Source organism: Athalia rosae, chromosome 5 (genome assembly GCF_917208135.1).
Source record: "Athalia rosae chromosome 5, iyAthRosa1.1, whole genome shotgun sequence".
Classification (NCBI taxonomy): domain Eukaryota; kingdom Metazoa; phylum Arthropoda; class Insecta; order Hymenoptera; family Athaliidae; genus Athalia; species Athalia rosae.
Genome location: NC_064030.1, coordinates 2,071,488 through 2,099,078, shown reverse-complemented (window position 1 = coordinate 2,099,078; position 27,591 = coordinate 2,071,488). Strand labels below are relative to the sequence as shown.

The window sequence follows — 27,591 nt, the reverse complement described above, 5'->3', positions numbered from 1 at the left end:
GGAAAATATATTTGTCAATGAAACTGCAGCCTCCTTACTTTCAGGTCACATCTTCGCCGAAAATTGTTCCGGTATCTTTCCAGGCACGAGAGCCAGAAATAACGAAAACATCCGATCACCGAGACATCAACATTTGTTAACCAACATTCGACCCGATGTTTAATCCGTTTAAACAAATGGTATCTGCAGCAGCGGCAGCCGGCGCGATATCGAATTCACTCCATCGAAGCGCGTAGATCGGAAAACAGTTTCCCACCGAGCTGCCGACCAAGTTTGTGCACATTTGTCTGCGTACAATTAATGCCGTACAATAATTCACTGCGCAAACAAGTTGTGCACGATGCGTTTTCTCATGAAAATTTCAGTCAATGTATCAACGGACGTCTCGAAGACGCGTACCGAATACGACTACTATACGGAGTGCGTAGGGTACGTAGCGTGAGCGTCCCGGGGCGAACGACCATCGCGGCGTCACTTTTGACCTGCACTCCGAGAACCGAAAGACGAGGAGGGACTTTCATAAGAGAGAGAGAAAAAGACAACCGGTAATCTGCCGGGAGGGGCAGTTTCAGTTGAGTCTAGACCGGGTACGTACACAGGCTACGTGCGGTGACGTACCTCGGTGTTGACGCTCAAACATGTGGCGCGGTTAATATAAACTCCGCGACGCCTCCGTCGCACATCGCATGTCGCTACGATAAAGAATTTTCGTTACATCTTCACGAGCACCTCGGGACTGGCTAAAACCCAAAGCGAATAATTCGACCTCGTTAGGAATTTTTCACCCCACCAGAATTTGGGGGAAGGAAAATGATGAAAAAATATGGCGATAATTACCGAATAAGGGTTGAAGTCGAAAGAGTCTGTGAGAATTTTTTATTTTTATGAGATCGATACATGATTCTATGAGCCACTGGATTATTAGGTAGATTTGTACTGGAGACTACTACGTTTTCATCATTTTTAAATTGTCCTTATTCACCAAAGTCGTATTTTACTAATCATTCATTCTCGTTTCGCATCACTTTCATTCCGTATAAATTCATCCCCCAGGCGCTACGTTCAGAATAAAAAATAACATAAATAACAACAAAAACGACAATAGTATTTAACAATAAATGCATCGAAGCTAGACGATTTCTTGATACCCTGGTAATAATACTGTGCTGGCTGTACTGACATGGAGAGACCAATTGTGAACGAGAAAGCTTGAATAGCTCATTGGTTTGTAGAGAATGATTTTTGGATTTGTTTTTTTTTTTTTGTTTCGAGTTACGTTCGTATTCCAATCAATTTATATCACCAATTCTTCGGCTGATTTTCATCCGTTATCCCGTTTCCACTTCCGATAATCCTTTGTCGGATGACCTTAAATTATCGACGGAATTTCTGGACCTCTTGTTTATCTTGTTTTTATCATTTCCCGAATAGAAATGCATCGCGAATTCTATCGACCAGGTGACGCAGCTGATGAGAATGAGAAAACTCATCGCGTGAATATGAATTGGGTAGCTTCCAGTGGAGTCTCTGATGTAACCTGAAAAATTACGAGAATTAATTACGGTACGTATGTATCGAGGCTCATTGAACTTGGTACTTTTGATTTCTCGTTCGTAGATTAATTTTTTATCAAAATTATCGTGTCACATCTACTGAATTGTGATATTGCGTACCCAAGAGGGGTCCAAGAGCCGAGATAAGGACAAACTTGACTACCATGAAGATTCCTAAAGCCGCCGGGACCTTCTCGGGTTTGCAATTTTCGGCGATGGTTAAGTTGATGTTGATCACCGTCAAGCCTCGCAAAAATCCATTGAAAATTAGATTCGTCTTGAGAATCATTCCGGGCGTTTGAAGGGCCATCGCTGAAAGATATCGTAATAATTTTTATGAAAAAAGATCGGGCTCTCACACCTTTTCGGGCACCAAGTTGGAGACTTACTCGATCGGCTGATGGCCAGAAGAAAACAACTGATCCAAAAGATGGTTCTATTTTTGAAATTGAACTTTGCGAAAAGCGTGGGCATCGTCACTCTTGCTAATATATCTGCGAAGGCCGTCAGGGATAGGGAAAACGCCACTTCCGGTTTTTTCATACCTTACGATGAAAATACGCTGGGTATAAATAATCATTGAAAAGCGCTCAATCGTTTCTGAGTTAATTACGATCGTGGACCCACCGATACTGTCGAGGAAAAACGGCGTTATCATTTTGAAATTCGATTCAGCCACGTAGTAAAAACCCAATCCTGCGACAATGTTCAAATAGACCGGGCTCTTGAGCAAGTCCAGGTCAAAAAAGTCTATCAATTTTTTGGTGAAAGAATCCCTTCGCTTAGGTCTAACGATTCCGCTGTCAACTCTGTTTGAACCTGAAATTTTTTAACACGATCAACCGAAAGATCATCCCCCAGGAATCGTTAAAGAGATCGAAGAGGAGGTAAGGACGTTGCAGTCCGGCGAGGAAAAATACGACTCACCTATTTTGGCAGCCTCGATATCGTTCGTCGTCAGATCTACCTTGGATAATTTCGAGCCACTTTTTCCGAGGTCAACGTTCGAATGTCGATCATTCACTTTATCTGCAAGTATGAGTCTCGCAGCTGCTTCCGATTCCGATTCGGGCTCGTCGACGTCCTGGAGAGGGTAGTACAGCGTTATACTTCCGACAATTCAAAACATAGTTACGGAGGCCCTATAGAACCTACTTTTTTACTCGGTGCAGGTTTTCCGTGCCAAGATACGGGTTGAAGAAGTAAACTGCCGACAATTGCGTGCTGAGCAAGGGCACTGATCACGAGAACGGCACCATGAAAGTCGTAGTGAAGTAATAATTTATTAACGATCTGTGGAAAATCGATAAAAACTTTTATCCCTTCGCGCAGGGTGAGGAGAGTCGAAAAGTATTACCTGCGGCATGCACATCATCCCTATGGATGTCGCAGCCATGGAAATACCGACGGCTTGGGATCGTTTTTCGTTAAAATATCTTGTCATCGCGACGAAAGAAGCGGCAACCGCCAGTCCCGTGCCAAGTCCTGAAAATATCGTTATTTACACGACAGTTCCAATTAAACACGTTGGATCGACCAATCGTCGTGAAAAACACGTACCCCCGAGAATACTGTAGGTACAAATTATGTAAGTTACGCTCGTGGCCTGCGAGGTAAGGATGAGCCCTGAACAACTCAAAATCGATCCCAACAACGCAACTTTTCGGTAATCGTACCTGTTTATCAACGGTCCAACGAAGAGCCCTATCGAAATTAAAGTCTTTTCACACCACGCGCTCGACTCGTCGACGAACATTTGATTTCCCATCAGAGCTCACCTGAAAGATTCGCCATCACCTCGAGAGTGCTTATTATAACCGACGCACCGGTCGTCTCGACGTCCAATTCTTCCAAAAAATCTCCGAAGAGGAGACCGAACGACGGGTCCAGGGAACGCAGCGAGATCTAAATTTTGGAGGGGAAAAAAAAGTTTTTTTTTTAGTAAGTATGATATCAATCGTTGATGATCAATGTTTGAGTTTTTATACTGATCAACGTGAATTACGGTTATCAAACCGCTTCCGAGGCACACCATCCATCCCCATCCACCGTCCGGCGGTATGACGTTTTTTTTTTGTCTAACCATAATGAAAACCGTATGGAATTTTTCAAACGATCTCCAAACAGAGTCTGCACACTATTGCGATCACCGACGACGAGTTTATTATATAAGTAGTAAGTGTCGTACAACAACTCTTATCTCGAAAGTATGTTTAATCTCAATGTAGTAGCCGTGCAGGTATCGTGGACGAACAACAAGCCGACGACGATTGACTATCTAATGACTACGCAACGGGGGAAAAGTGGATCGTCATTCGTATCGGTATATCTCTTGGTTGGCTCAAGATTCTCAGATTTGGCCGATGTTTCTCCTATCAAAAAGCGCTCTAATGTCAGGGTTTTCCCTCTCTCCTCGCTCGGTTTCCCCTTCCCATCTAAGGTAACGTAAAAAATAAAAACCAGACGCGCCGGTGCAACGATACCTTCGGAGAAAGGTGTGAAATTTCTCACAACTCTGCAATCTACTGCACGAGTAGATAATATTACTTATCTTTGGAATAATGTCGAACGTAATTAACATAATGTGCAGTCTTCGATTCTTTGGACGAGACGGAATCACCGACCGATAGCGTTTTTTTTAAATTTTCCCTCATCGAATGTGCTCGAAGCAAAGCTCTCGGCATCGGTACGATACTTCGGGTGGTGAACAGGTCACCTTAGCACAGGCGTTTCAGCCGCTCGTACATTATTTTCCATGCAATATGGCACGTTGCGCTTCTGTAAAAAAAAAAAAAAATACACGAGATACTATCGTCGAACATTTTTTTCGTCTTCGGTGTTCATGATAATCCGTGATAGTTATCGATCTGGAACGCATAATCTTAACATAAATATCATGCAGGTTGAGAGCAGCTTCGTCGGATGACGTGACGAGGCGGAGGAAAATGAATTTCGAAATTTCTGCGCGATTACGAATAGGCGCGGATCTGATCGGGCGTCCGTAAGGTAGTTCCTCGTTGAGATTAATCTGCTTCCATTCGTTTATTACCGAGCAGTAGACTGCTCAACGATCGTTTAACGCAGCGAACTATACGGAGCCCATCCATTTATCCAATTGAACCGCATCTGAAACGTGTCACACCGTCGAAAGGGTTCAAATTATAGCCGATGCTGGCGGCTACTTGAGAAATCATTGAACTCCATGACTGCCGAGCGTTTCGCTTCATCCACGATCAGACGAAAGGATATGCGAATGGAATTATTCAGGGCGGAGCAATTCAATCGTTTCACTGACAATGAAATCAAAGCTGGGTGATGAGAAAAGGTAAAAATTTTCCGTTCCTCTGTCTTTTTCCATTTCGATCGTAATCGGGGTGAAGAAATTCGTGCAGATTCTACGGTTTATGCGGAAAGCTTGGAAAATGAGTGTGCGAGCGTGACTCGTAAATCAGTATCACTACTGACGTGGCGTTTGTCAAACTCAGTCAAATGATAGTTATTTCTAAACGAGGTGGAATAATGAATACTCCGGGGGTGACGAACCGTATTTGTTTAGACGTATTTATTTGTTCTGTACAATACCAGAGCGAATTCAGTTGACGTGACGAGGGAGTTCTCGCGGGCATACAAGAAGAGCTGCAGTGGAGGGGTGGCAGGATACCGTAATTGTGAGATATTTTTCTTATTTCAATAACGATATCTTGAGCAAAGTCAGAAAATGCCCCCGACCCTCTGCGTTTCGGATAAGAGCTGTAATTCATTTCTGAGACACTATATTTCAGCTTCGAGAAAGATAAAGACATTTCCTTCGGTGAGACAACGCACAGTTGACGAGAGAGACTCTCTCATTTCCCGGCAGTTTCTCCTTACAATTTTCCGACGTAAAAATTAGTACGATTCCTACTTCGTGTCGAATTACAAGACGAACTCTCGAGCGAAACGACTCGACGAAGATGACAATTAACCGATAATTCGATATCGTTGTGGAATATGACTTAACCCCGGAAGTGTCTGGAGAAATTTAACAGTGATCGACGAATCGTCAAGTTCCGATAAAAATATAATTAACTCATAATGGCAGGTGGTGTTGATTCGAAAAAAGAGGATAAGTTGGAAATAAAAGAAAAACCTGAAAGACAACCGATTCGATTCACCCAAGAAATCACTAGGGAGGATTTAGCACCGGACGGAGGATGGGGATACATGGTTGCCTTCGCGACCGTCTTGTCATACGTAAGAATTTTCGACGTGATTTTCAACGATTCGAGTAGATTTGAATAATTCGTACGTTTGATGAACGTGGATGAATTTTTTGTGTGTGCAGACCATGAGCCTGTGTCAGGGAACGTCCTTCGGTCTGTTGTACGGTGGTTTTTTGAACGAGGGGGGAAACGGAGGAAAGGGCTTGGCATTTTTGAACTTAATGTTTATGTTGAGTTTTTCGCTTACCGGTAAGTATTTTCAAAGTAAATTGTCAAGAACGTTTCCTTCTAGATCCTCTCCGAATCTATTCGGTATTATCAAATCCCTGAATCCGAAAACAAAGAATTCTGACAGGTATACCTTATTAATAATATTTCTGTTGAAGTTTTTGCCAGTCATCTTCGTTGATGTTTTTACTTTCAACCCCGTTCCGTTATCTCCTGATAGCCTAATCAGGCAAATAATGTTTAAATTCAAATTAAACATAATATACCTCAGGAGGAAGTAATTAATGCAAATGGTTTGAGTTTTGTCATCTCAAAACGGTGAACCAACAATAAGCTTCGAGTACACAAGCTTAGACATTTATGGGTCGCTTCAAACAAATGTTTTTTAAGGCAGGAGTCGTAGTTTTTAGTTAAACAGACTTTGATAGACTGTCGGCTGCTAAGATTGAACAGCGACGAGAATCAAACGAGCTTGGATCTGATATTGAAAGACGTAAAACGTCATTCCTCATCAATCAAAATCGAAATTTTCGAACGGTGACTCCGAGTCTATAAGCCGATAACGATGAGCGAACGAAAAAAAAAAGGACGGAATTTTTATTACCCTCTAATTTCTTGATCCACCGCGATAAAATTGACGGTAAATATTTTCAGGTCTCTTATGCAACCTGTTGCTGAAACATTACAAAATGAGAACAGTGGGTCTGATCGGCTCTCTGATTTATTTTATTGCCAATAGCGGATGCGCTCTGGTTCCAAATGTATTTTGGCTGGGAATTCTATTTTTCGTACAGGGATTCGGGATCGGCTTAATGCTCAGCGTTTGTAATCTCAGCTTTAACGCTTACTTCGTAAAAAAAAGAGCGAAGGTAAATTTCAAGTGCATTTCAACTTTTTCCGTCACCAGACCGTTCGATCCGATTAAATTAATTGTCATTTCGATGTTCATCGAAGGTGAACAGTGTGTGCCAAGCGTTGGTCGGACTCGGAGGAGTAATGTATCCGTATTTAACCGAGGTCTTGATGGCTACCTACGGGTTTCGAGGTGAGAATCGATCTCGTGATCCGCCGATCAATGTTTCATCGAATTATTGATTACAGGTTGCGCGGCGATTCTCGGAGCTTTAAGCTCGCACACCGTCTTCGGTATGTTAATCATGCAGCCGGTGGAATGGCATTATAAAAAATTGCAGATTATCGTACACAAATCCAGTGTAAACGAAGAAGTTGATAAGAGCGTTACGAACAGTAACACCTATCTCGGAATTCCTGATAAAAACGACGAATGGGTCGACAGCAATCCGCTGAACGTTGAATCCGGCTGGGAGAAAAATCGGAGCATCCCAAATCTCAGGGGTGAAATGGAGAACGTGACTCCTCTGCTGGTCGATTCTTTGAAGGTTTGATTCGATGATTTTTTCGCACCCCACGAGCCTTCCGCTGCGTCACTTTCAGACTTGTGGTATTCACAGCGTTCTCAAGGTCGTACCGGTTCCGGCGATAACTTCAACACGGAGCTGAGACAAAGGTCGTTGAAAAGGTCGAGCTTGGATTATTTCGCAAACAGAATCTCCGCGCTGACGGCGACGAGCGTTTCCAGCGTCAGCGGAATCGGGACACCCGGAGAATTTCGCTTAACCGCAGATCCGGAACCGAACAAAAATGTACCGATTAAAAAGACCGTGAGGTAAAAGTATTTCTTCCATCGCGACGATCGTCTTAGGTAAGACATTTCACGCGACGCGACATTTATTGACTCATTGCAGGTCGATTCTCGGAGATTTCTTCGAGGTCTCGTTACTACGCGATCCGATATTCTGCAACATCAACATCGGAATGAGCATGGTGTTTCTGTGCGACATCAATTTTACCGGTTTTCTGCCGATGCTGTTGACCGACGTGGGTTACACCAGCGTAGAGATTGCGATGGTTCTTACCGCCTACTCCATCGCTGATGTAATAGGAAAAATATTGCTCGCAGTATTCACATCGTTCGTCAGGATAAAAGCTAGATATATTTTTCTATTCGCAACGTATTGCCTCTTCGTCATCAGATTCGGTGAGTATTTTTTTTTTTTTTTCTTTCGTTTTTCAACTTCCTACCCCTGACTTTTTCCGATCATGAATCATAGTCAGTCATTGAACAGGGGGTTGCGAGAGCAAAGATCTTGGTCGACGATTTGAAGTTGAGCTTCCTCAGATCCGAATGTTAATTCATTTTTTGTCGAATCTTCTTCAGTATTCTTCTACTGCACTACTCGGCTCAGTAGATTCGTGGTCATCACTCTTTCCGGCGTAGCGCGAGCCTGGTTCTCGTCACCTCAGGGTTTGGTTATCGCCGAATATTGCAGCTTCGATAAAATAGCCGCAGGATATGGTCTGTTCACCACGATCAATGGTGCCATTTCGTTAATCTTACTGCCGGTGATCGGTAAGAGTGTAAAAATATTGTTTTTGCTTTTTTTCTTCACGGTGGCCCTACCCTCTTCGTTTTTCATTATGCCATCGATCTGTGTCGGTCTCTGAGGTATTTTGATTCTCTATTCTCATCCGCAGGATTCGTCAAAGATTACACAAACAGCTACGACGTTCTGCAATGCATGTTCCAGGGAGTGATGTTAATATGTTTGATACCTTGGACGATCGAAATATTTTTTACCGAGGTTGTTCACGCGAAGAAGAAGAAATCCAAATCAACCTCGGATGGAACCTGATGCCTGTTGTTCTTGTTGTTAACGTTCAGCTCCTGATCAATGTTATATTATACGTAGCGTTTATTACCAGTTATTTTCGATTTATGTTTCCATCTACATTGGTAATGATGAATATGTGATTATATTTTTTTGTTTTGACGACGGTCGAGTTATGATTTTATTATACTCATTCGTTGCTTACCAATCGCCGATTTTTCGAAACCAGCTAATCGCACTTTGGGACGGGTATGTAAAACAGGCAATGAATTTCTGTATAAGTATATCAATATTATATTCCGTATTCAAAAAATCGCAGCGTTACAACATGTTAAATTCGAGAAGAAAAAAGAAGAATAATCTTATACATTCAACAAAATTACAAAATGCTCGATTACATTAACGAACTACGACTGATTGTGAGGATCCGTTTCACTGCGTGCATACGGACGATTTACAATTGTCCGGAAAAAGTAATTCAAATTCTGGATGCACGGTTCAGGCGGTTTTAGCTGTGAGTCTTGGCTCAATTCTGATGTTGAATCCGTCGGCTCGTTTCAATATTATGTCCGCTTGCAGGCGATAATCGCTCTCCGGTGTGTCGGCCAAAATTTTGTAGTTCCTCAGGAGGGTGGAGAGCAGGACCTTGAGCTTGAGCATAGCGTATTTGCGGCCGACGCAGGATCTGTTCCAAAAAAACCAGATGTAAAATAAAACAAATTGGACGACGAAACGAATAATGTCAAGCGACGATTACCTGGGTCCTGCACTGAACGGAATGAAGGCGTAATAGTGTCTGTGCTGCATATTTTCTGGCAAAAAGTTGTCGGGATTGAATTCGTTAGAGTTTGGATAAATTTCATCCTGACGATGGACCTTCAGCGGGGGTATGAGCACGGTCGATCCTCCCGGTAAGACGTAGTTGCCAGAAGCTGAAAGAATTATTTTTCAGAATCACATAGATCGTCGGTCGTCGGAAAACCCCTTTTTAAAAAATGACTGACCCAGCCGAACGTCCTCGTTGAGCTTTCTAGCGATTACTGGTACGGGTGGAAACAGTCTCAGCGTTTCCATGATGACTCTCTCGAGGTATTTCATTTCCAAAGTGTCGTGGAACGTGGCGGGCCTGTCCGACCCTTGAAAAATAGTTTCCAGTTCTTTGTAGACTCTGTCCTGCGGAGTGAAAAAAACAACGTGCAATAATATATAGCGCGAAGTTGTTTTCGTACGAAACGATCACGGCCGACCGTACGATAATCGACGGTGGAAATTTTAGCGGGTTCATTGATTCTGGCGATCGGCGTTTTTTTCGAAGTCGACAAACGTCAGAAGAATGGTGCGGAAATCGATCGCTTGACAGGACCCGCTCGCGGCAGAGCTCAGGGTACCACGAAGTACCGGGATTTCGTGGGACACGCGAGTCCAACCCGGAAGCGTGGGGGATACAAAACGTCGAAATTCGATCGAGGCGATTCATGGGGGACGCTGACAGTGGAAAAAAACTCTTCGTCAAACTCTGCGCGATGTGTCATCCGGTGGACAAAAGTGGCAAGCACAAGATGGGACCCAACCTTCACGGCGTAATGGGCCGGTCGAGCGGTAGTAAGTAAATAATAACGTAAACCAACGTCAGGAACGAAACAAAAAACAATAAAAGACACACCGAGGATGCAAAGCGGGATCTTGATACGCGACAGCGTCGTGATTTTAATTTATTTGTGCTTCCTGTCGCACGTCATTGAATAATTTTCATCGAACGATTACATTATACGACCGGGTGCTATTTTGAATGCCGTTCCCGAAACTGCGACTGCCGATTTATTTTGGCAAACGTAGGCGATGCGGCGGAAATTATACCGGATGTTTTTTTCGATTAAAAATATCATCGATAATTTTTGCGAAATTCTGCAAAATTTGATTTACAAATGCCAAATCTTAGGTGCTGCCGGTTACGATTACAGTGAAGCTATGAAGGGTAAAAGGGTGATTTGGAACGACGTGACGATGAATCGGTATCTCGAAGCTCCGAGAAATTTTGTACCTGGTACTAGAATGATATTTCCGGGGATAAAGAAGTTAGAAGATCGACGGGATGTTATTGAATTTCTTAAGACGAAGAAATAAATGGGTAATTTTAATAAATTTGTTTATCAAGTTTCCGTTGAAATGAATCAGATTTGAACGCGAATGCGAAAAAAGTGAGACCGAGAAAAAGGAGAGCGAGCGAGAAAGAGATATGAAATATTCCACTTGCTCGTTATGAATTTATGATCGTCTTAGCATAAGACGAAAGCTGAATGTAGGTAATACTACTGCATTGTATCGTCGGCCTTGGGATTTGTTAACCTAATTGGGCGATAGTGCATTCAATACCCGGGGTCACTGGAGCATGGAATTTTTCACGGAATAAACAATACTTCGAGAAGTGCATTCCTTGCATCATGCATGGAAAAATCGATCGCTTTCACGCAGTCTAGACGACAACTGTCGTCAAAGGAGCTGAACCGGACTAGGTAACGATAAAAATCTTACCTGAATATCTTGGTGGTAACCGAGCAAACATAGAACGAAACTGGAACCGGCAGCAGTCGTGTCGTGGCCCTGGAAAAATCGCACGTATAAGCGGGTCGAATACAACGGTGGCGGTTTTTCGGGAGTATTTTTTCAAAACCCACCTCGAACATGATGGTGTCAACTTCTTCCTTGATCTCTTCGTCGGACAAGTTTGTTCCGTTTCGAGCGGTTTCGAGCATAAGGTCCAAAAATGCCAGTCGCTTCTTTTCCCCTTTATCAATGAGGCATTCGGTCGTTAATCGAGAATCGATGGGTGATTGAAAATTTTTGAAAACCTACGAGGGAGATAATTCCTTACCAACGTCATTTTCGTCGATTTCGTCCAGATCATCCCTGACGTAAGTGGGTCTGGCGCTGTCCTTCAATTTTTTATCCCCAATTTTTTTAGTGTCATTCAACGTTTGAAGATTTTCGTTGTTTTTAGAAGCGACGAAATCCGCTTCGTCGGCCATTTTATCGATGTATTCCTTCTTCTTTCTCTTAATCACTCTGTTGGTGAGCCCGTGAATAATTGACAAATGTTTTTTCTGCTGTTTGGCGAAATTAGAGAATCTGAAGAGGGCGTCCGGCCGCAGGTAGATCTTGTATTGCCGCTGATGCACGATGTCGCACATTCTTCGGAACACAAGTCACCGGTTAATTTTCCAACCAATCTTCTTCCATATTTCGCTGGTTGACTTTTCACGCGAATAGAGAAAAATACTTACTTCATTACCGCCATGGCGTAATCGAAGCCTCCCCTGTCTTTCTTGGAGCCTTTGATCCCCATGGCCGTTTCCAACAAAATGTCAACCGTGATACCGGCCATGTAATCGTGGCAGTCAAATTCCCTGCCGATTTCAACCCGCATTTTCTCTACCAAGGCCTTGCTGTTTTCGTAAAAAAGCGGCACGAACGCTTTGAGAATATTCAAGTGGAATGTCGGGGCTATCATCTTTCTGTGGGATCTCCATTTTTCGCCGGTGCTGATCAGCAATCCTTCACCGAGCCACGGCTTGAAATACCTGAAGGAGAAAAATCGAGCCTTCGAGATCTCGCGTAGAACGGAAATTGAAATTTATCACCAAACGCGTACCTGTAATCAATGGACTTGTCGATGTGGACGGTACTGCTCAGAATAATTTCGATATCCCTCGGGTCGAGGAGAAACACGTACAATTTCGGTCCCAGGAAAGCTCGGATCACTTTACCGTAAAATTCGTACTCGAGAAGCTTCGGGATAACGTCGACGGGTCGTAGTCCGATAGCGATGAGAGCGTTCCCGAAAAATGGTACGGTCGGTGGGCCTTCGATGGAAAATCGTCGGAGCGTGAGAAGAGCGTTCGATAATCGCCCAACGTTTTTTTTTGTTTTTTTTTGTCACTTTTTACAATTTATCGGCGTTACAAAAAATTCTTACCGGGTAAAAGCTGGCCCATCCGTACGATACGACGTGTTTCCAACCAGTAGTAGACCGCTATCAGAATTGCGCCCAGGGCCAAAAGTGGATAAAACACAACCGTGGCTAGGGTTGGCCCCGTCATCGGAACCGCTTCCATCTGTCCGACAATGTTTGTGAAAAATTATAATCAGGGATGAAAATCGACGAAATCGGTGGGGCGAAAACGATCGAGAAACAATTTGACACTTGAGAAGAATTCGGCGGACTCGACCTTCGAAATAGTCCTCGACGATCAGCGGACGGGGTGAGAATCAGAGGTGACCAGTGAGTATTTCTCGCGTCGACTTCGCGAGACCAGTGCAGAGAAAACAATGCAAGAGAAAACGATTATCGGTGGAATCTTATATAAATTTTGCCGATGAAATTATGACGATTATTTTTCCACTGGACATCGCATTTTCACGTGTTGATTAATTAAACAGGAGTTATAATCGGATGCAACGTAAGTAAATACAAATTTTGCAAACACATCGACACCGCGGCCTGGTTATACGCTGAGTTGTGAATACCGTTCTTATTTGCATCTTAATGCATTGTGCAGCGCGTCAAATGCGACCGACGAATATGACCTTTCCATAATGTTTCGATCGCGTGGGAGAAACAGTCAGGGCCGATTTCGACGATTCCCGCCCTATATCGGCTATGGTTCTACAACGCCCCTGGACTTCGTACTCTCGGAACGTTCACCTACGTATTTGTGCGCTCGGTTGCCTATTTTTCGTTTTGCACTCCATTCGGATCCGTGACTCCGGGACGGTCTCTTCATTCAGCTTAGAAAACACGTGATCCTTTCCCCTGGAATTCACCTTGGGCGAAATTCATTCTCCGCGTCGGAGGCTCAAAATCGAAAAATCCTGAGGTGAAGGTCTTAGGAACTTTAAAGAAATTGAAAATCTCACGTTGAGTTACTATTGGGGAGGTGGTGCCATCGGTGGGGGGTTTTTAAACTGGCACGGAGGGGTTGCATTCGAGTACGTATTATTCTGTGTGAAAGTAAGTAAAAGCCGATATCCTTTTTCAGAATAATTTCAACTCGGGGGTGATCGCACCGATACTTTCCAATTCATTATATTTCATGGTAACGATATTCTCCCAAAACTTTCGGGATTCTGAAGGGTTCCGCGGGTCATAATAATAACAACGATCGAAAGAAATACGCGTATCGAGGGTTCGTGGCGGGTCGGTAATTTTGTAATTTCGTTGAATTGGTTTCGCCTGAGCGCTCGCGAGTGCCCTCCTTTTTTTGTTGTGTTGTATTTTTTTATCGTCCGTCTCGAGGGTCGGTTTCCGGGCACGTTCTACGCGGGGGTTGCCCACGTCATTTCCGGCCCGCGCTTATTTCCGGCTCCCCTGTCGCCGGTGAAAAAGAACAACCCATTACCTGTCCTGCGCCACTACACCACCAGCTCGTCGTCGTGAGTCACTTGAGCCGGGTATCAAAATCAGCGATATACGATCAAAAGCAACGGTTTTTCATTTTACACGAGGTAACTAGGGGGGAGTCTTGGGCTAATAACCCAATCGCACGCTTACGTTCGTAGAAAATTCAACCGAGTGATTTCATAAATAATTATCATGTATTTTAAATATCCCATAAAAAAAATATCAAGTACAAAATAGTCTTAGTTTTATATATGTATACTTAGGTGTACGTTAGGTATTGTCTTAATTAAGGCACTGGTATTTACACTGTTTTGATTCTTTTCTTTTTTCCTCGTATATAATATATGAAACTATGATCTATAACTCTTCGTCGACGACGGTGAGAACCACGGTTATAAGATGTCCGCTAAATAATTCGTTCGTTATTCATACACCTAATTTTCCGTGACTCTCACTGCGATTCGTATCACCTCGCCTCAACAAACGAAGTCGATCGATGCATTAATTATTTAATTATAAAAATTCCATTCAAATAATTAATCACCGTCTATTTCGTGTAATAAATCCGCCATGAATCGTATTCATATTTTCGACCATTCGATAGCTCGCCTTCAATAGTCGGAATGCCAGGCGAATAATATTTTAATATCGTAGCTTAATGATTAATCATATTTTTCATACTTATTTCATTTTCTTTCTTTCTTTCTTCTCTCTCTCTCTCCTTCAACCTCTTCCGTCAACACATCTCTATATGCTAACATATATCTGTATATTAAAATAGGTACATGAAAACTTAATTGTAATATCATGGTTTTTTTTTTGTCTTTTTTTTTTCGTCAATTTTTTCGGTTCTTTTTCCTTTTACTTCAGATAATTTCTCACCGACGTATATCTTACGAGACTAGTAAGCTATAGGCACTTGGGAGTTCGTAATAATATTTACAGGATATCGTTAATAACTTGAACATGATAACTATCAATATAAATGTTGTATAAAAAATTATGTTTTTATCGTAGCAACTGAACTTTTTCTCTTCTCTTTCTATTTTCTTTTTTCTTTTTTTCTCAAAATTTCGCATAACTAATTTATAACTTTTATAAGTACGCACTCCAAGTATTATACGGACTATCTACACTCGCAGCCTTGGATACGATTACACTGATCGGGGGTGGGAAATAATAAAAATGATAATGATAATAATAGTAATAATAATAGTAATAATGATAAATCGTCTATAAATTATTGTTGCAACTAATTTAAATTAAAATACTTTTCTCAATACATTTCGAGTTACCGCGAAGTATGAGAAATTATTCTGAGATCGTGCGATGATTTTACATTTTCTCCTTCGTTGCTGATTTCTCATCCTTTGAACATCATCGGCTCTTGCAAATCTGAAAAAAGATAAATGAAGAAAAGGTTTTTTTTTTTATTTGAGTTTTGCCATGTTTGTTTCAAATATAAAATACATGAGACAGGTAGGTGGGCAAAGTAAAAAGACAAAGAGGGAGAAAAAAGAAATGAAAAAATAAGGAGCCCGGTTTGTTGGGGAACAAGGACTCCATACTTAAGGAATGACGTGTTGCAAGGAGAATAAACAGCTTCGAGATCCGCTATCTAGCTTCTGTCGCTCTCGGCGAGGGTGGCGCATTCGGTACTTTAGCCAGATGACGCGACTGTCTAATGTATAAGTATAGCTGGGCCAACTGGCTACGTCGTTTCGAAACGTCGAAGAAAAAAAAAACGAGAGACTGAAAAAGAGAGACGTATAGCGAAAGAAAGAATAAGGACGCGGGATTCTATCCCCGTATATTTCACAGGTGTTCGAATCGATCGAGTGAAAAGCTTAACGTGAACATATTGGCATAACCGATCGCAAGATTTTCGGAAAAACCGTTACCACTCCGGATTTTGGGGTCCTCTGGATGTAACAGTTTTTCACCGAAGAGAAGAAAAGAAAAGAAAAAGAAAAAATTTACTTCCGAGATTCCGTATTTCTAAAGGATCTCCATGACAATGAAGATCGAGACGAGGTTCATCAGCTCTCCTCTCGGAGATCACCCTCTTTTCCTTCTTTTTTTTTTCTCTCTCTCTCTTTTTCTCTCATTGGAAATTTTACTCCATAGATGTAGCGATGGCCGGTACTTCATCTCCCAACCGTTCTTCGTTTTTCTGGGGTATTGTGCTGACGATCCGTGTATTCGGTACACGGTATGCTGTATCTCGCGAAGATACAATGTGAGCAAAAGTAGTATTTTTCTTTGTCGCCCGTCGCAGGGATGCTGCGCCAGGGTACGCGTACGTTGCTTTCGTGAGAAGGGGAGGAATTTGTTACCTGGATCGGGGGGGGAAAAAGCGAGAGAAAAAAAAAAAAAAAAAATTAAGCCAGTAGACCGTGGTGGCTGAATTTACAGAGTTTTATAGAGAAAATATTGTCCCGTCCGGAAGAAATCCCAAATTTTCGGTTTCCCCGGGCTCTCACTTGCGCGCGTGTATGTAGATCGTAATAGTCGAATCGTGGGAAAGATAAATTTCGGTCTCGCCACTCGGTGGACACGAAAAGTTTTCAGTGAAAGTAGGAAAGCGAATAAAAAATGAAAAATAAATTTGGAACAAAGGTAAAATAGTCGAGGACCGCGTCGACGAACGCTTGCAGCTTCGTCTCGACGAAGGGACGAAATGATACATTTTTTTTTTCACTTATCCCGCATCTCTATAATTCTCGACGCGATGTACCATAGATGGGCGGGTATATCGGTACAGTTTTCGTTCAAGGATCACGATAACGGATCTAAAACAGACGCGCGACGTCTCGGAAGAAGCTAGAGGACTCGTCCACGAATATATTTCGTCCGAGATTATACATGTAAAGGACATCTCGGTTCTGCTGAGAACGCTTCGCGGGATAAAGATGACTTCATAGACTCCTTCGCGGTGCAGGCGAGTGTAGATCAGAGGATCCGCCGTGCCGCGGGGCACGCGTCATCGAGCAGAAGGACCGCGAAGACGATGTTGCTGGAGGGAAAAGAAGAGTCCCCCGGTTTTCTCATGTACGCAACATGTGGCCGAGTGTTCTCCGGTGCACCGCGCCAGGAGTGGAGAAGGAGGAGAAGAAAGAAAAAAAAAAAAATGAGAGAATGTGGAGAAGGAAAAGGAGAAATAGGATGGATACGCCCGGTTCCACGTGTTGCACCACGACGCCGCCGCAGCCTGCGAGAACTTTTTATTTCGTTTTTATTTTCATTTCGCTTTTTCTGTTTTTTTTTTTTTCTTTGGAACCGGAAATACTCGCTACGGGGGAGGGACGGATAATATTTTTGAATAATTGCTGTTTGGACGAGCTTTCCTTAATTTCCCTAGTTTTGGAATTTTTCCAATATTTATTACACACCGTCCGCGACGTGGACAAAAATAGAAGCCCGCCCCTCCCCCCTCGATCGATGGAAAAATCGTCGAGACATTACGACATCTCGGATCGTACGTACTTTTCGTAAGTTTTCTCGACGTTTCACAAACTATCGAGTCACTAACGACAAACGAAAGTTAACAATGGAATTTGATAAATTAATTTGCCTCGGCGACACCGCGTTCGTAACCGCTGAGATGACCTCACTTTATAATTGTACGAATTAACGGAGGCCCCCCCCCCTGCAATAAACCGGGGTGATCGTCACGCTCACGTTTATAATCCAACGCACAACTACGTGTCTTATTACACACGCGGAACATTTTCAGTCCTTCGACCGTCTTGCGCAACTTCGAACCCAAAAAAAAAATGAAGAAATCTCGAATCACCGCGACGGAAGCTGCCTCACTTCGTGCTTCGGATAAGCTCCGAGCGAACCAGAGGTACTCGAAAATTTTTTATCTAAAGTGGAAGGAACACTCGCGCAAATGCGGAGTGTCCGTTAACGGTTTGACGCTATCCAAGTAGTACGAGAGGTGAAATATGCGCGCCACATGTATGAAAAAAAAATTGGACGATTCAATCGGGGGGTGAAGATAGGTGTAAATGGTCCCGTGATCGCGTTGCGTACGCGAATCGGATTCTTTTTTCATTGGTAAAATTCAACCGGGTTTCCAAAATGTCGGTTTCTATACAATATATATGATGTACAAGTTTTGGCCGCTACCGCATGTAACATTCCTTCCGCATGGACCGACGGTGTAGTTTCGGTGTTCTTCTCGGACTGGTTTTGTCCTCGCCGCGTCGTTGAGCCCCAGAACCAGCTTTTACGATCGTGTCTTTTCATCGGACGCGCGACGGGTTTACATGGGTTTTACGAACGACGGGGTATACGTACGTACGTACGAAACAAAAGAACTTGTCAGTCGTTTGTAAAATTATGCTGGTGGAACCCGCATGGGTAACACAACGTACGGACACGTCTTCTTATCAACGTACATTACCGGCATATTAAAACCGTCGCGAGTTTACGGCTGTAATACGCGCGCGGCCCCGCAATCAGCTACGCGCCCCGTCAACGAAAACCGGCGAGAAACGTGCAACCTTGGAAGTTGACGAAAGAAAAAAACGAACGAAACGTGGAAAAAAACAAAAAAAAACCATCGAAAGAAAGATAAGAAATTCGTCAGCGTTTCAGTACCGCTTGTGGGAACAGGCGTTTCGAAAGCGAAGAGGAATCGGCGAGGATCGCTTAGGATTCCGTCTGGTTCCTTTAGCGGCAGGACAAACATATGGCGACTACATGCTCGGGGACTCTTCGGTGGCTCGGCTGACCTCTCGAAGTTCTTGGATAGCGTCGGAGTTGTATTCCTAGCCCATATGGTACTCGTTTCGGTATTATAAGTCGTTCGTCGCTCGACGGACGCCAATAGCTACTGGATCCATAATATATATTTATAGTTTGCGGTTTCTCGCTACATATGGTGTGCGCATGAGTTATAAAGTTTCTTAGAAAACCGCGTGCGATTCACATTTTTCTATAACGTTAGACGGGCATCCGTCAAGGGGGGGGGGGGGATGCAGTTATACGGAATTATTCTATGGGCATTGAATCATCTTCCATAAAAAAAACATCCGTAATTCGAGCGATCAAAGGATACGAGAAAATAAGTGAAAATAAAATAGACGACCGACCGACCGACCGACATTCCCCACGACGATGAATCTCTCGGGGCATGCTATTTGGACGTTTCCGGCACATTACCAGACTGGACCACTTCCGGGATAAAGAAAACCGTCGTCCCGCCCCGCACGGTCGAACGCGACGAGCGACGGATTCTCGGTGACCCGCGGTCAAACGCACGTCGTAAAATTCGTCGAACGATATCCCGATGAGTAATCAAACTCTCTTAAATTAAAATTTCTACAACTCAAATACGGTCGCAGCGATCGGATAATTTTTTTTTGTCTTTCTTCTACGACGTTCCAACGGTCGTCGTACGTCGTTTCTTACTTCTTCTTATTTTCACTCGGTACGAGTAGCACGTGCCGGCGCTTGGCGATACACGATTTCTCACTCAAGAGTCGCGGTAGACGTGTAGTTAAATAGCCGAAGTATAAGTCGCGGCTTGAATATGGGTACGTACGTGGACGGGCATCGGTATGGGCGTGAGACGTAACGTGCGTTTTCTCGTTTATAGGTGTACGGGTAAAAGGAAACGTTCCAGGAAGTTTTGGCGCGCAGGTGTCGACGGCGACGTGGAGTGCCGACGAAGGTGGTCCATATAAACGCGGCCCTCCGTAAGTTGTAACTCTTGGTACTTTTGGAGACGATAATTATTTGCAATAAAGTAAAAAGTAACGCGTACGGTACAGTCGGTAGCGAAGAGAGAACGTCGAGCGCACGAACGGCGTGTTTAAATTAAAAGTTTTTTACCTCGGAATATATATATGTATTTTTTTTTTTTCGTTTCTCCCCTCTCGTATTTTCGTCGCTTTTTAAATATACATATACGCGTCGGTACGTACGTCAATGAGGAGAACATCGGCCACGAGAAATTGATATCGACGGTGGATTTAATAGCAGCGGCACGGCGTGTGGGGCGGTTTCGCGGTTTAATAAGGCGATGCTAATTGACTCTCCCCACGTATTCGGAAACACCGGCAGCAGCCTCCCGTATCCCTCCGAAACGCGGGCGAGAGGAAAGTGGTACGAGTCGCGCGGCTCGCCCGTGAATTCTTAATACATTTCAAGCGCACGTACATACATGTATACGCGATGCGGATCTTTACGACTCTCGTGAGAGAGAGAGAGAGAGCTGTCAGTTACGGGGCAATTTTTTGCCGGTATGAAAAATTAAAAGTCGAAATTACGAAGCTGTTTACGATCGACGTGACGGTTAAATATATATATATATATATGTATACGACTTGAAACGTACGACTCTCTTTGTACAGGTGTGCGCGTTGAACGAACTTTGGAACCTGCGGCGAACCTCGGCGAAACGTCACGAGTCCGGGCTGCCCGGAAATTTTGATAACAGAGGTGGCGCGCTTCGACGGATTATCGGCATCTGTGCTCGACGAGCTAGTCGCTTCAGATATCCTCCGATCCGCTCCCGAAGAGCACAACGGCCCGAGGACTGATCCGTGTTTCGCAACGACGACGACGACGACGCACACCTGTTCCGTAAGTGTTATATACGTATGTCGTGTGAATGTATACCGTATGCACAATATCGGGAAGTCGAGATCTCACGTCCCGCATAAAGTGGCACGCGTTCATCTCTCTGCTGCAGGCATACAGGTAAGAATATTACGTATTCGTACATATTGGTAGGGATAAGTATGTACGATAGTGTGTATCGTCTGTATACGTGTAACGAGTAAACGAATCGCGGGTCATGCGAGGATTACCTACCCGCTCAAAGACCGTTGGAAAACACGCGACGGTATTATTTATATATCGCGCGTAGTATATAGCACGCACAAGCCGTTGCGAATAATAAATGGATCAGGGACGAAATTTCCAATTACTCACGATATGAAAGAATAATTCAATTCAGAGAACTTCGCTCTGCACACGGTTCAATAGATAATTGAACATTCATCCCGTAATCAATCGAGTTAACGTATGACTAATTGAAAAAAATAACCGAAATCAATTACGGCTACATAGAAGCTATTCAAATATCGCATCGGTGTACGGAGTAATCGACGGCCGAGACGTCGGAGGAGAGAAGGGGGAGGAGGAGGGAAAGAAAAGACGGAAGAGTCACAAAGAGAGGAGGGATCGTTGTATACTCACCAGGTGAACGACGATAGGGACGATACTCCGACAACTTGATTACGAATTCACGCGTGCGTGAGATGCTGCGCGTGTTGATTGAGGCGTCCCTGTTCCTGTTCCCACCAGCTAACGACGTCCATAACGTCACCGGCGCCCGGCATTTCCTGTTTGTAGTAAAGAGCACCGGAAAAAGCTTCTGGGCTAGCCGCGTAAACGGTGCCACCCTCCTCGCTGTCGCCCGCGCCGCTGTAGGGCGAGAGCGGCACCCTCGGCTCGAGGTTCTCCTCGTTTTGGGCGTAATACTCGCAGGGCGAGGATACGGAGGTCGGCGAGAGGCGGGAGAAGACCTGGTGACTCGGAGGCACCAGGACCCTCGAGGCGTCCAACGGCTCCAGGTTCTCCTCGTCACCGACGGAAGCGGGGTAAAATTCTCGCGCCGGCGATTCGACCATCGGCGACAACCTGGGGTGGGAAAAAAACGAGAGGGAAACGAACGTGTAGTAGGTAAGTGTTGAAAATTGGGTACGCGTACGACTTGTAGTCACGAGGGAGAAAGGGGGTGAGATATTTACCTCAGACAGGGCGGCGGTTTGACGTCCTCGTCCTCCGGCTCGTCGTCCAAAACAAGTCTTTCGCCGGATCCGTTGTGACTGGAAGATATCACGCTGCTGGTCGGCGACGGCACGTTTTGTCCCATACCGGCGTTCGGGTCGTACTCGAGTCCGTCCGCTTCCGCGAGCAGTCGTTGAAGTCCTCGGATGTACTCGACCGCCATGCGGAGGGTTTCAACTTTGGACAATTTTTTACCCCTGTCGCCGTAGCCGGCTGCTATGTGACCAGGTATGTGTTGTCGGAGGGTTGCGAAACCGTTGTTAACCTGTTTGACGCGATTTCTTTCCCTCGCGTTCCTCCTCGCCACGGCGACCGGGGGTGGCTGACCATTTTTCCCGTGTTTTTTCAATCTGGACGGATCGTAGGGCGGTAAAACCGACGAACTTGAACCGTTGCTGCTATTCTTCGGTACGATTATGTGCGGCTGATTACTCAATATGTTCGTCTCGTTATCCTGCAGAGTCCTCAATAACATCAACTGTTCCTGATCACTGCCGTTTATTTGTACTCGGTTGCAAAATACCGTGACACCCATCGTTGTCATCTCGACAGTTTGTTTCACACTTTGTTTTCTGGTTTAAAAAAGATTTTAAAAGTACAATTAGGTTTTTTCTTTTTTACTTGCATTCGCTGCGATGGCTGCGGTGTTTATCGGACGGAGTTCGATTTCAATCTTATTTAAAAATTTAAAAAAAATACCGACGAATCCGGGCAGTGTGATGTAATGAAATTGGAAAATTCAAAATAAGGGTGGAAAATTAAAGTAAGAAAAAAAAAAAAAACAAAAAAGGGGTAGAATGTCGTCGGAGTTCACATAGGAAGACCGCGCGCCAAGTTCGTTGCCTCTATGGGTTCACAAACGATTCAAACACATCTTCTTAGCTCGGTGTCCTAAACTACACTCTAATTGTCTCGTTGTGTCGTCGCTTAAGTAAAGCATGAGGTCACCATCTATTCCAACGGTTGTCAACTTGATACACACGCGCACTTTCTTTATGTCCAGCTACGAGCTCGTTTATCAACTTTTAGCGCGGAATCTTGTGGCACCCAACGGATCCCACGAGCCAATTAAATTATTTCAGCGAATCCAGGAAACTCACACTTTCGACGATATTTGAGGAAAAAAATCTTTACTTTTCAACAAAAAAAAAAACAAACAACTCGTCACTCGCGATCACTCTGCACACCGCGAATGTTCGTCGATCTCGGATCTCGGTTCGAAAAATCTTTCAAACTTTCGGTCGCGTCGATTCGCTTCACGCCGAAGAATCGTCTAGATTTTCGGGCACGGGGTACGTCCGAGGGTACCTAGCTCGTATCACTTAACGGTTCGCACCGCATGGCGTTCGTATTGAGAATGAGTCGACATCGACTAGATGGGTTACGGGCCGAGTATTTTGCGGGGTGTAGAAGGGAAGAGGAGGAATTAGGGGAGAGCGAGGGGGGATGCCAGGGGGAGGACGCGGGTCGGTATACGAAAAAGTGGGGATTTCGAGCACGCGCCACCGGGCTGTCTCCCTCAGGACTCTCCGTGCGTTCCCGCTTCCCCCCGCGAGCCCCCGGAACTGGAAATAAAGGGGAGCGACCATATGCCCGAGGGAGGCTGTCGGGTATAATACTCCCTTTCTGGTATAAGTGCCCGCGCGCACACACGCTTAAGGGCGCGCGCTTATTTCCACCACAGTCGCACTTCCGCATAGAAATTGCGTACGTGTCGACGATAGTCCGACGCGCCCCGCGTCGTACGCGCGTTACGTAGGCAAGCAGGAGTTCGCAGCGTGCATCACGAATAGTGCATTATAATCTGTAATATGGTTTAGCGTACACAGATCGGAGATTAGGTAGGAGGGAGATCGAATACCGAGATCCTCGAACGATAGCCGTAAACAAATGGATTTCATGATCTGCATTTTTCTATACTCACCTCATTTATTTCGGGAGCGTTAGCTTTTCGGATTCCCCGAGAAAAATAGGTGGAAAATGTTTCGATACAACGTGCGCGGTACAGAACTTCCCAAATCATTACGGTTGGACCATATTTTCCAGCCGACTCTGGGGTGAAAATTTTAATATTCAACATCGCTGTACCGACGTTATAATGCGGCCGAGTTTATGCCCCGTATCAACTACTTATAATGGGGAATTATTTTACGACCGGATTTTTTAGACCGCTTTTATAGGTGGGTAGGTACCTATACCTCAAAATTTCACCCCACTGATTTAATTTTTTAGATCTGGGCCAACCTCTGTTACCTTCCTCCGTATAATGCGATGCAGGAGTACGAGAAAAAAAAAAAAAAAAAAAACAAAAAGGAAGGAAAACAAAAAATAGGGACCGTACGAGACGAGCAGTTTCGATTCCGGTAGGTAGTCGGTAGCTGAACCAGCCCCGAACCCAACCTCACACGATTCAAAATGAAACGAAGATATATGCAAGCGCGCACGTTTACGCAGACGAAGAGACTAGGCGTATTTCATCGCGGTGTAGCGCAAGATTTAAGCTACTTCTTCTTCTGTTCGGGGACGTTACGCGAGTATACAGCGACGGAATTTATAATATAAAATATTAAGTGGGCTCGGGACTGTGCGAACCCTTATAAACCTTAATCCGCACCAGCTACTAACCAGTCCGCTCTCATTTTTTGGGCCCCATCTGCGCCGGGGCCCGTGCCAAACGATCGGCAAACGAGCGAAGGGATCCCGCCTCTGTATCGTTCTTGTAATATCCAGTATTTTATATATGTATCTCTAAAAACGGTATACGGGGTTGCGAAATGTTCGATCATAAAGAATTCGCTGGAGTTACTTTTCAGACAAAATTAGCCCCCCCAACCCGAATTTATACCCTGGGGTATATCTCTGCGGGACGAAATTTGAAAAATATATTTGCCGGTTCGGGGGTGGCCAGCCGAAAGTCGTGTTATCGATCACACCGGTACCGCATCAATTTCACCCTTGAATTTGGTGATTCAGGGTGGCAACGCACGTGCTGGTAGTTGGTACGGGTTGAACGTGGATTGATGAGGGTGGTTGAAAATTATGATTTATGAACGAGAGATTTTTCGAAGTTTCAAGAACGACGCGTGTAGATGGAAGAGGAGGTATTCATTCGTCCGACGGAGAAATCAAAATGAACGAAATCGAAAATAAAATTCACGAGATTTTATCATCCTTGCGTACGGGAGACCATGGGAAGAAATGGTACGAAATCGTTTGTCTGGCAATCTCGAGTTTCTTCGGTATATTTTCGTGTTTTCTTTATAAAGTCGAGAGAGAAAAAAAAAAGGAATAAAATTGGACCCACGACGGATCCCAGTCTCGCGGAAGTCTCGGATTTCTGGGATACACGGCAAAAGATGGGTAGGTACGACCATAAAGTTCGTTCCGTTTTACGAAATCCAAAACAGCCCCCAGATATTTAGGGCGCCACGTACGAAACGTGGCAACATTTCCCACGTGTCCTGAGTATTTTTTCCTCCGTTTCGATCTCCGAACGCGTCATTGGATCCCAAGAGAGAGAGAAAAATTGAGCCAGAAAACCAGAGTCCTCGCGATCTGGATTAATAATCGCACGAACGAAACGATTACGAGGTGAAAAATTGTATACTCTTTTCATTTTCGCTTTCGTTTCGCTGGCTCCGGACGCACTGGAATCTCCGTGCGTGTATACCGCGCTCATACGTACGCATATAAATCAAAGGCTTCACGCAGGTTTCGAAAATTGTTATAGTTCCGTGCACAGTGGGAGTTTGAACACGTGTGTGCGCACCTATTGTGCGACGAGGGGGACGGCGGGTGACCGTCGAGAGGGCGAGGAATAGAGAGAGCCAGAGAGGAGGTCAGGGATGCGAAGAGAGAAGGAAAGTCGGATCTAGGGGGTGGGCCAGTGCGGGCCCTTTGTTGGGACGCGTGCCTGCGCACGTGTTCGCGACCAATAGCAGTGGAAATGGTAATGGCAATGCCGATGGCTACCACTTCTCCGTTTCAGCTACGACCTTCTCCCTTGCTCCACCTTTCAGCGCTCTTTATTCCTTCTCGCTTCAGCTACACCTAGGCGCGCACACACGCTCAGCATTACGCCACAGCTAGTGGCGTTCCTTACAATTTTCAAAGGTAATTCTATACCCCCTCCTTCGGCTCACTTTTACAGCGTGCAAAATTATTCGATTCCTTTCTATTCCATTCTATTTTTTATTTCTCCTGTTTTTTTTTTTTTTTTTGGTTTCTTTTTTCTTCGTTGTCCTCATTCGGCTTTGTCTCTTCGTCCGAAAACCCGTGCACCGTACAATTTTCGGGGGATGCGGACGGTAAACGATACCTTATACACACGTGCTGGCAATTTTCTCTCCAAAAATATTTCCAGTGCAAATTACGGGTTGCTCGGGACCCCCGTCGCGCGGACGTTCCATTTTATGGGTACGTATAATATTTTTTATTGTCGCGCACCCGTGCGGACGTACGTTATTTTGTATTACTCTTGAAGCGAGCCGGTGCTGATAAGCGAATGGAAATAACGGGCATACGTTCGACACGTATCTGGCGTTAATGAGTCGACGACTGCTGTTGACGAGCATCCTCGTTAATCGCAGCGGTCATCGGAGGATCGTTGAGGAAATTACCGTCTCGAATACACGCGTATCTATATGAAAGCATAGGGATAAGCAAATGAGAGAGCACGCCTAATATAACGAACGCGAGATGACCGTGGTACAAAGTAGGTAATTTGATCTCAATTACTTTCATTTTCCTACGTATGGGTATACGGCGTAAGGTCTATCTATAAAATTGATCGAGTTATGGCCAATTTAGTTAACGGGGATTCAGGTTCCTGGGGTCAAAATATGTTGTTTTTTAAAATTGATCGAATGACACTTTTCTAACGTATTTTGACCTCAGAAATCCGAATCTGAACGAAAAATTGATCTATCTCTAAAATTGACCGAGTTATAGCCAATTTTCAGCTTTTTGGGGTCAAAAATTAAAAATTGATTTTTTAATCTATTAAAATGTAATTTGAGCCTAGGAATCCGAATCCGGAAGAAAAATTGATCTATCTGCAAAAATGACCGAGTTATCCCCACTTTTTCGCATTTTTTGGTACAAATTTGAGGATATCTCGAAGGGAAAAAATCGTAGCTCAATTTTCTCAACGGATTCGTGTTCCTGAGGTCAAAATACATAAGAAAAGTGCCATACGATCAATTTTGAAAAATAAAAATTTTTGGCCAAAATTTGAGATTTTTCCAAGGGGTACCCCTTACGATTTTTTCAAATTTTGACCAAAAATTTTTATTTTTCAAAATTGATCGTATGGCACTTTTCTTACGTATTTTGACCTCAGGAACACGAATCCGTTGAGAAAATTGAGCTACGATTTTTTCCCTTCGAGATATCCCCAAATTTATGCCAAAAAATGCGAAAAAATGAGGATAACTCGGTCATTTTTGCAGATAGATCAATTTTTCTTTCGGATTCGGTTTCCTGAGCTCAAATTACATCAAGATAGACTAAAAAATCAATTTTTCATTTTTTACCCCAAAAAGCTGTAAATTGGCGATAACTCGGTCAATTTTAAAGATAGGTCAATTTTTTTTCAGATTTGGATTCCTGAGGTCAAAATACGCAAGAAAAGTGTAATACAATCAATTTTTAAACGACTTCACTTCTGTCCCAAAAATCGATTTTTTTTTTGGCTTTGCAACGGTGATCTC

The 27,591-nt window shown here is 44.1% G+C and overlaps 4 protein-coding genes and 1 long non-coding RNA gene across 8 annotated transcripts in view; 2 read left to right on the top strand and 3 right to left on the bottom strand.

Moving 5' to 3' along the window:
- Window positions 1-862: 862 nt before the first annotated feature.
- On the bottom strand, window positions 863-6,205 carry LOC105693118 (monocarboxylate transporter 12). Its single transcript, XM_048655211.1, has 11 exons — window positions 6,003-6,205; window positions 3,559-4,331; window positions 3,332-3,458; window positions 3,114-3,257; window positions 2,911-3,038; window positions 2,709-2,846; window positions 2,481-2,637; window positions 2,181-2,372; window positions 1,943-2,098; window positions 1,674-1,865; window positions 863-1,537 (listed from the first exon to the last, which is right to left on the bottom strand). The coding sequence occupies exons 2-11, from the start codon at window positions 3,637-3,639 to the stop codon at window positions 1,329-1,331; spliced, it is 1,524 nt and encodes a 507-aa protein (XP_048511168.1). The 5' UTR covers window positions 3,640-4,331; window positions 6,003-6,205; the 3' UTR covers window positions 863-1,328.
- LOC105693116 (monocarboxylate transporter 9) lies at window positions 4,462-8,835 on the top strand. 2 transcript variants are annotated; one of them, XM_048655208.1, is made up of 10 exons: window positions 4,462-5,221; window positions 5,635-5,786; window positions 5,878-6,004; window positions 6,638-6,852; window positions 6,938-7,028; window positions 7,085-7,383; window positions 7,456-7,670; window positions 7,750-8,042; window positions 8,223-8,414; window positions 8,540-8,835. In XM_048655208.1, exons 2-10 carry the CDS (start codon window positions 5,757-5,759, stop codon window positions 8,695-8,697), a joined length of 1,620 nt encoding a protein of 539 aa, XP_048511165.1. In that variant the 5' UTR covers window positions 4,462-5,221; window positions 5,635-5,756; the 3' UTR covers window positions 8,698-8,835. The 2 variants fall into 2 exon arrangements, with proteins under 2 accessions (XP_048511165.1, XP_012268239.2); XM_012412816.2 differs by lacking the exon at window positions 4,462-5,221 and having other exon boundaries at window positions 5,328-5,786.
- Window positions 8,836-8,943: 108 nt separating this feature from the next.
- Window positions 8,944-13,040, bottom strand: LOC105693117 (cytochrome P450 4g15-like). Its single transcript, XM_012412817.3, has 10 exons — window positions 12,900-13,040; window positions 12,647-12,785; window positions 12,323-12,533; window positions 11,955-12,251; window positions 11,546-11,862; window positions 11,349-11,458; window positions 11,206-11,274; window positions 9,678-9,846; window positions 9,431-9,605; window positions 8,944-9,358 (listed from the first exon to the last, which is right to left on the bottom strand). Exons 2-10 carry the CDS (start codon window positions 12,783-12,785, stop codon window positions 9,172-9,174), a joined length of 1,674 nt encoding a protein of 557 aa, XP_012268240.2. The 5' UTR covers window positions 12,900-13,040; the 3' UTR covers window positions 8,944-9,171.
- LOC105693083 lies at window positions 12,805-23,336 on the bottom strand. The gene is made up of 3 exons (XM_012412763.3): window positions 21,841-23,336; window positions 21,287-21,730; window positions 12,805-15,466 (listed from the first exon to the last, which is right to left on the bottom strand). Exons 1-2 carry the CDS (start codon window positions 22,422-22,424, stop codon window positions 21,334-21,336), a joined length of 981 nt encoding a protein of 326 aa, XP_012268186.2. The 5' UTR covers window positions 22,425-23,336; the 3' UTR covers window positions 12,805-15,466; window positions 21,287-21,333.
- LOC125500957 overlaps window positions 15,803-27,591 on the top strand; it is a 100,056-nt gene continuing 88,267 nt past the window's right edge. The window contains exons 1-3 of one of the 3 annotated variants that reach the window (XR_007278409.1): window positions 15,803-19,617; window positions 19,680-19,779; window positions 20,437-20,785. This is a non-coding gene — a long non-coding RNA (uncharacterized LOC125500957). Of the gene's footprint in view, window positions 19,780-20,436; window positions 20,786-27,591 lie in introns of all 3 variants that reach the window. The other 2 variants (XR_007278408.1, XR_007278410.1) reach the window with 2 other exon arrangements.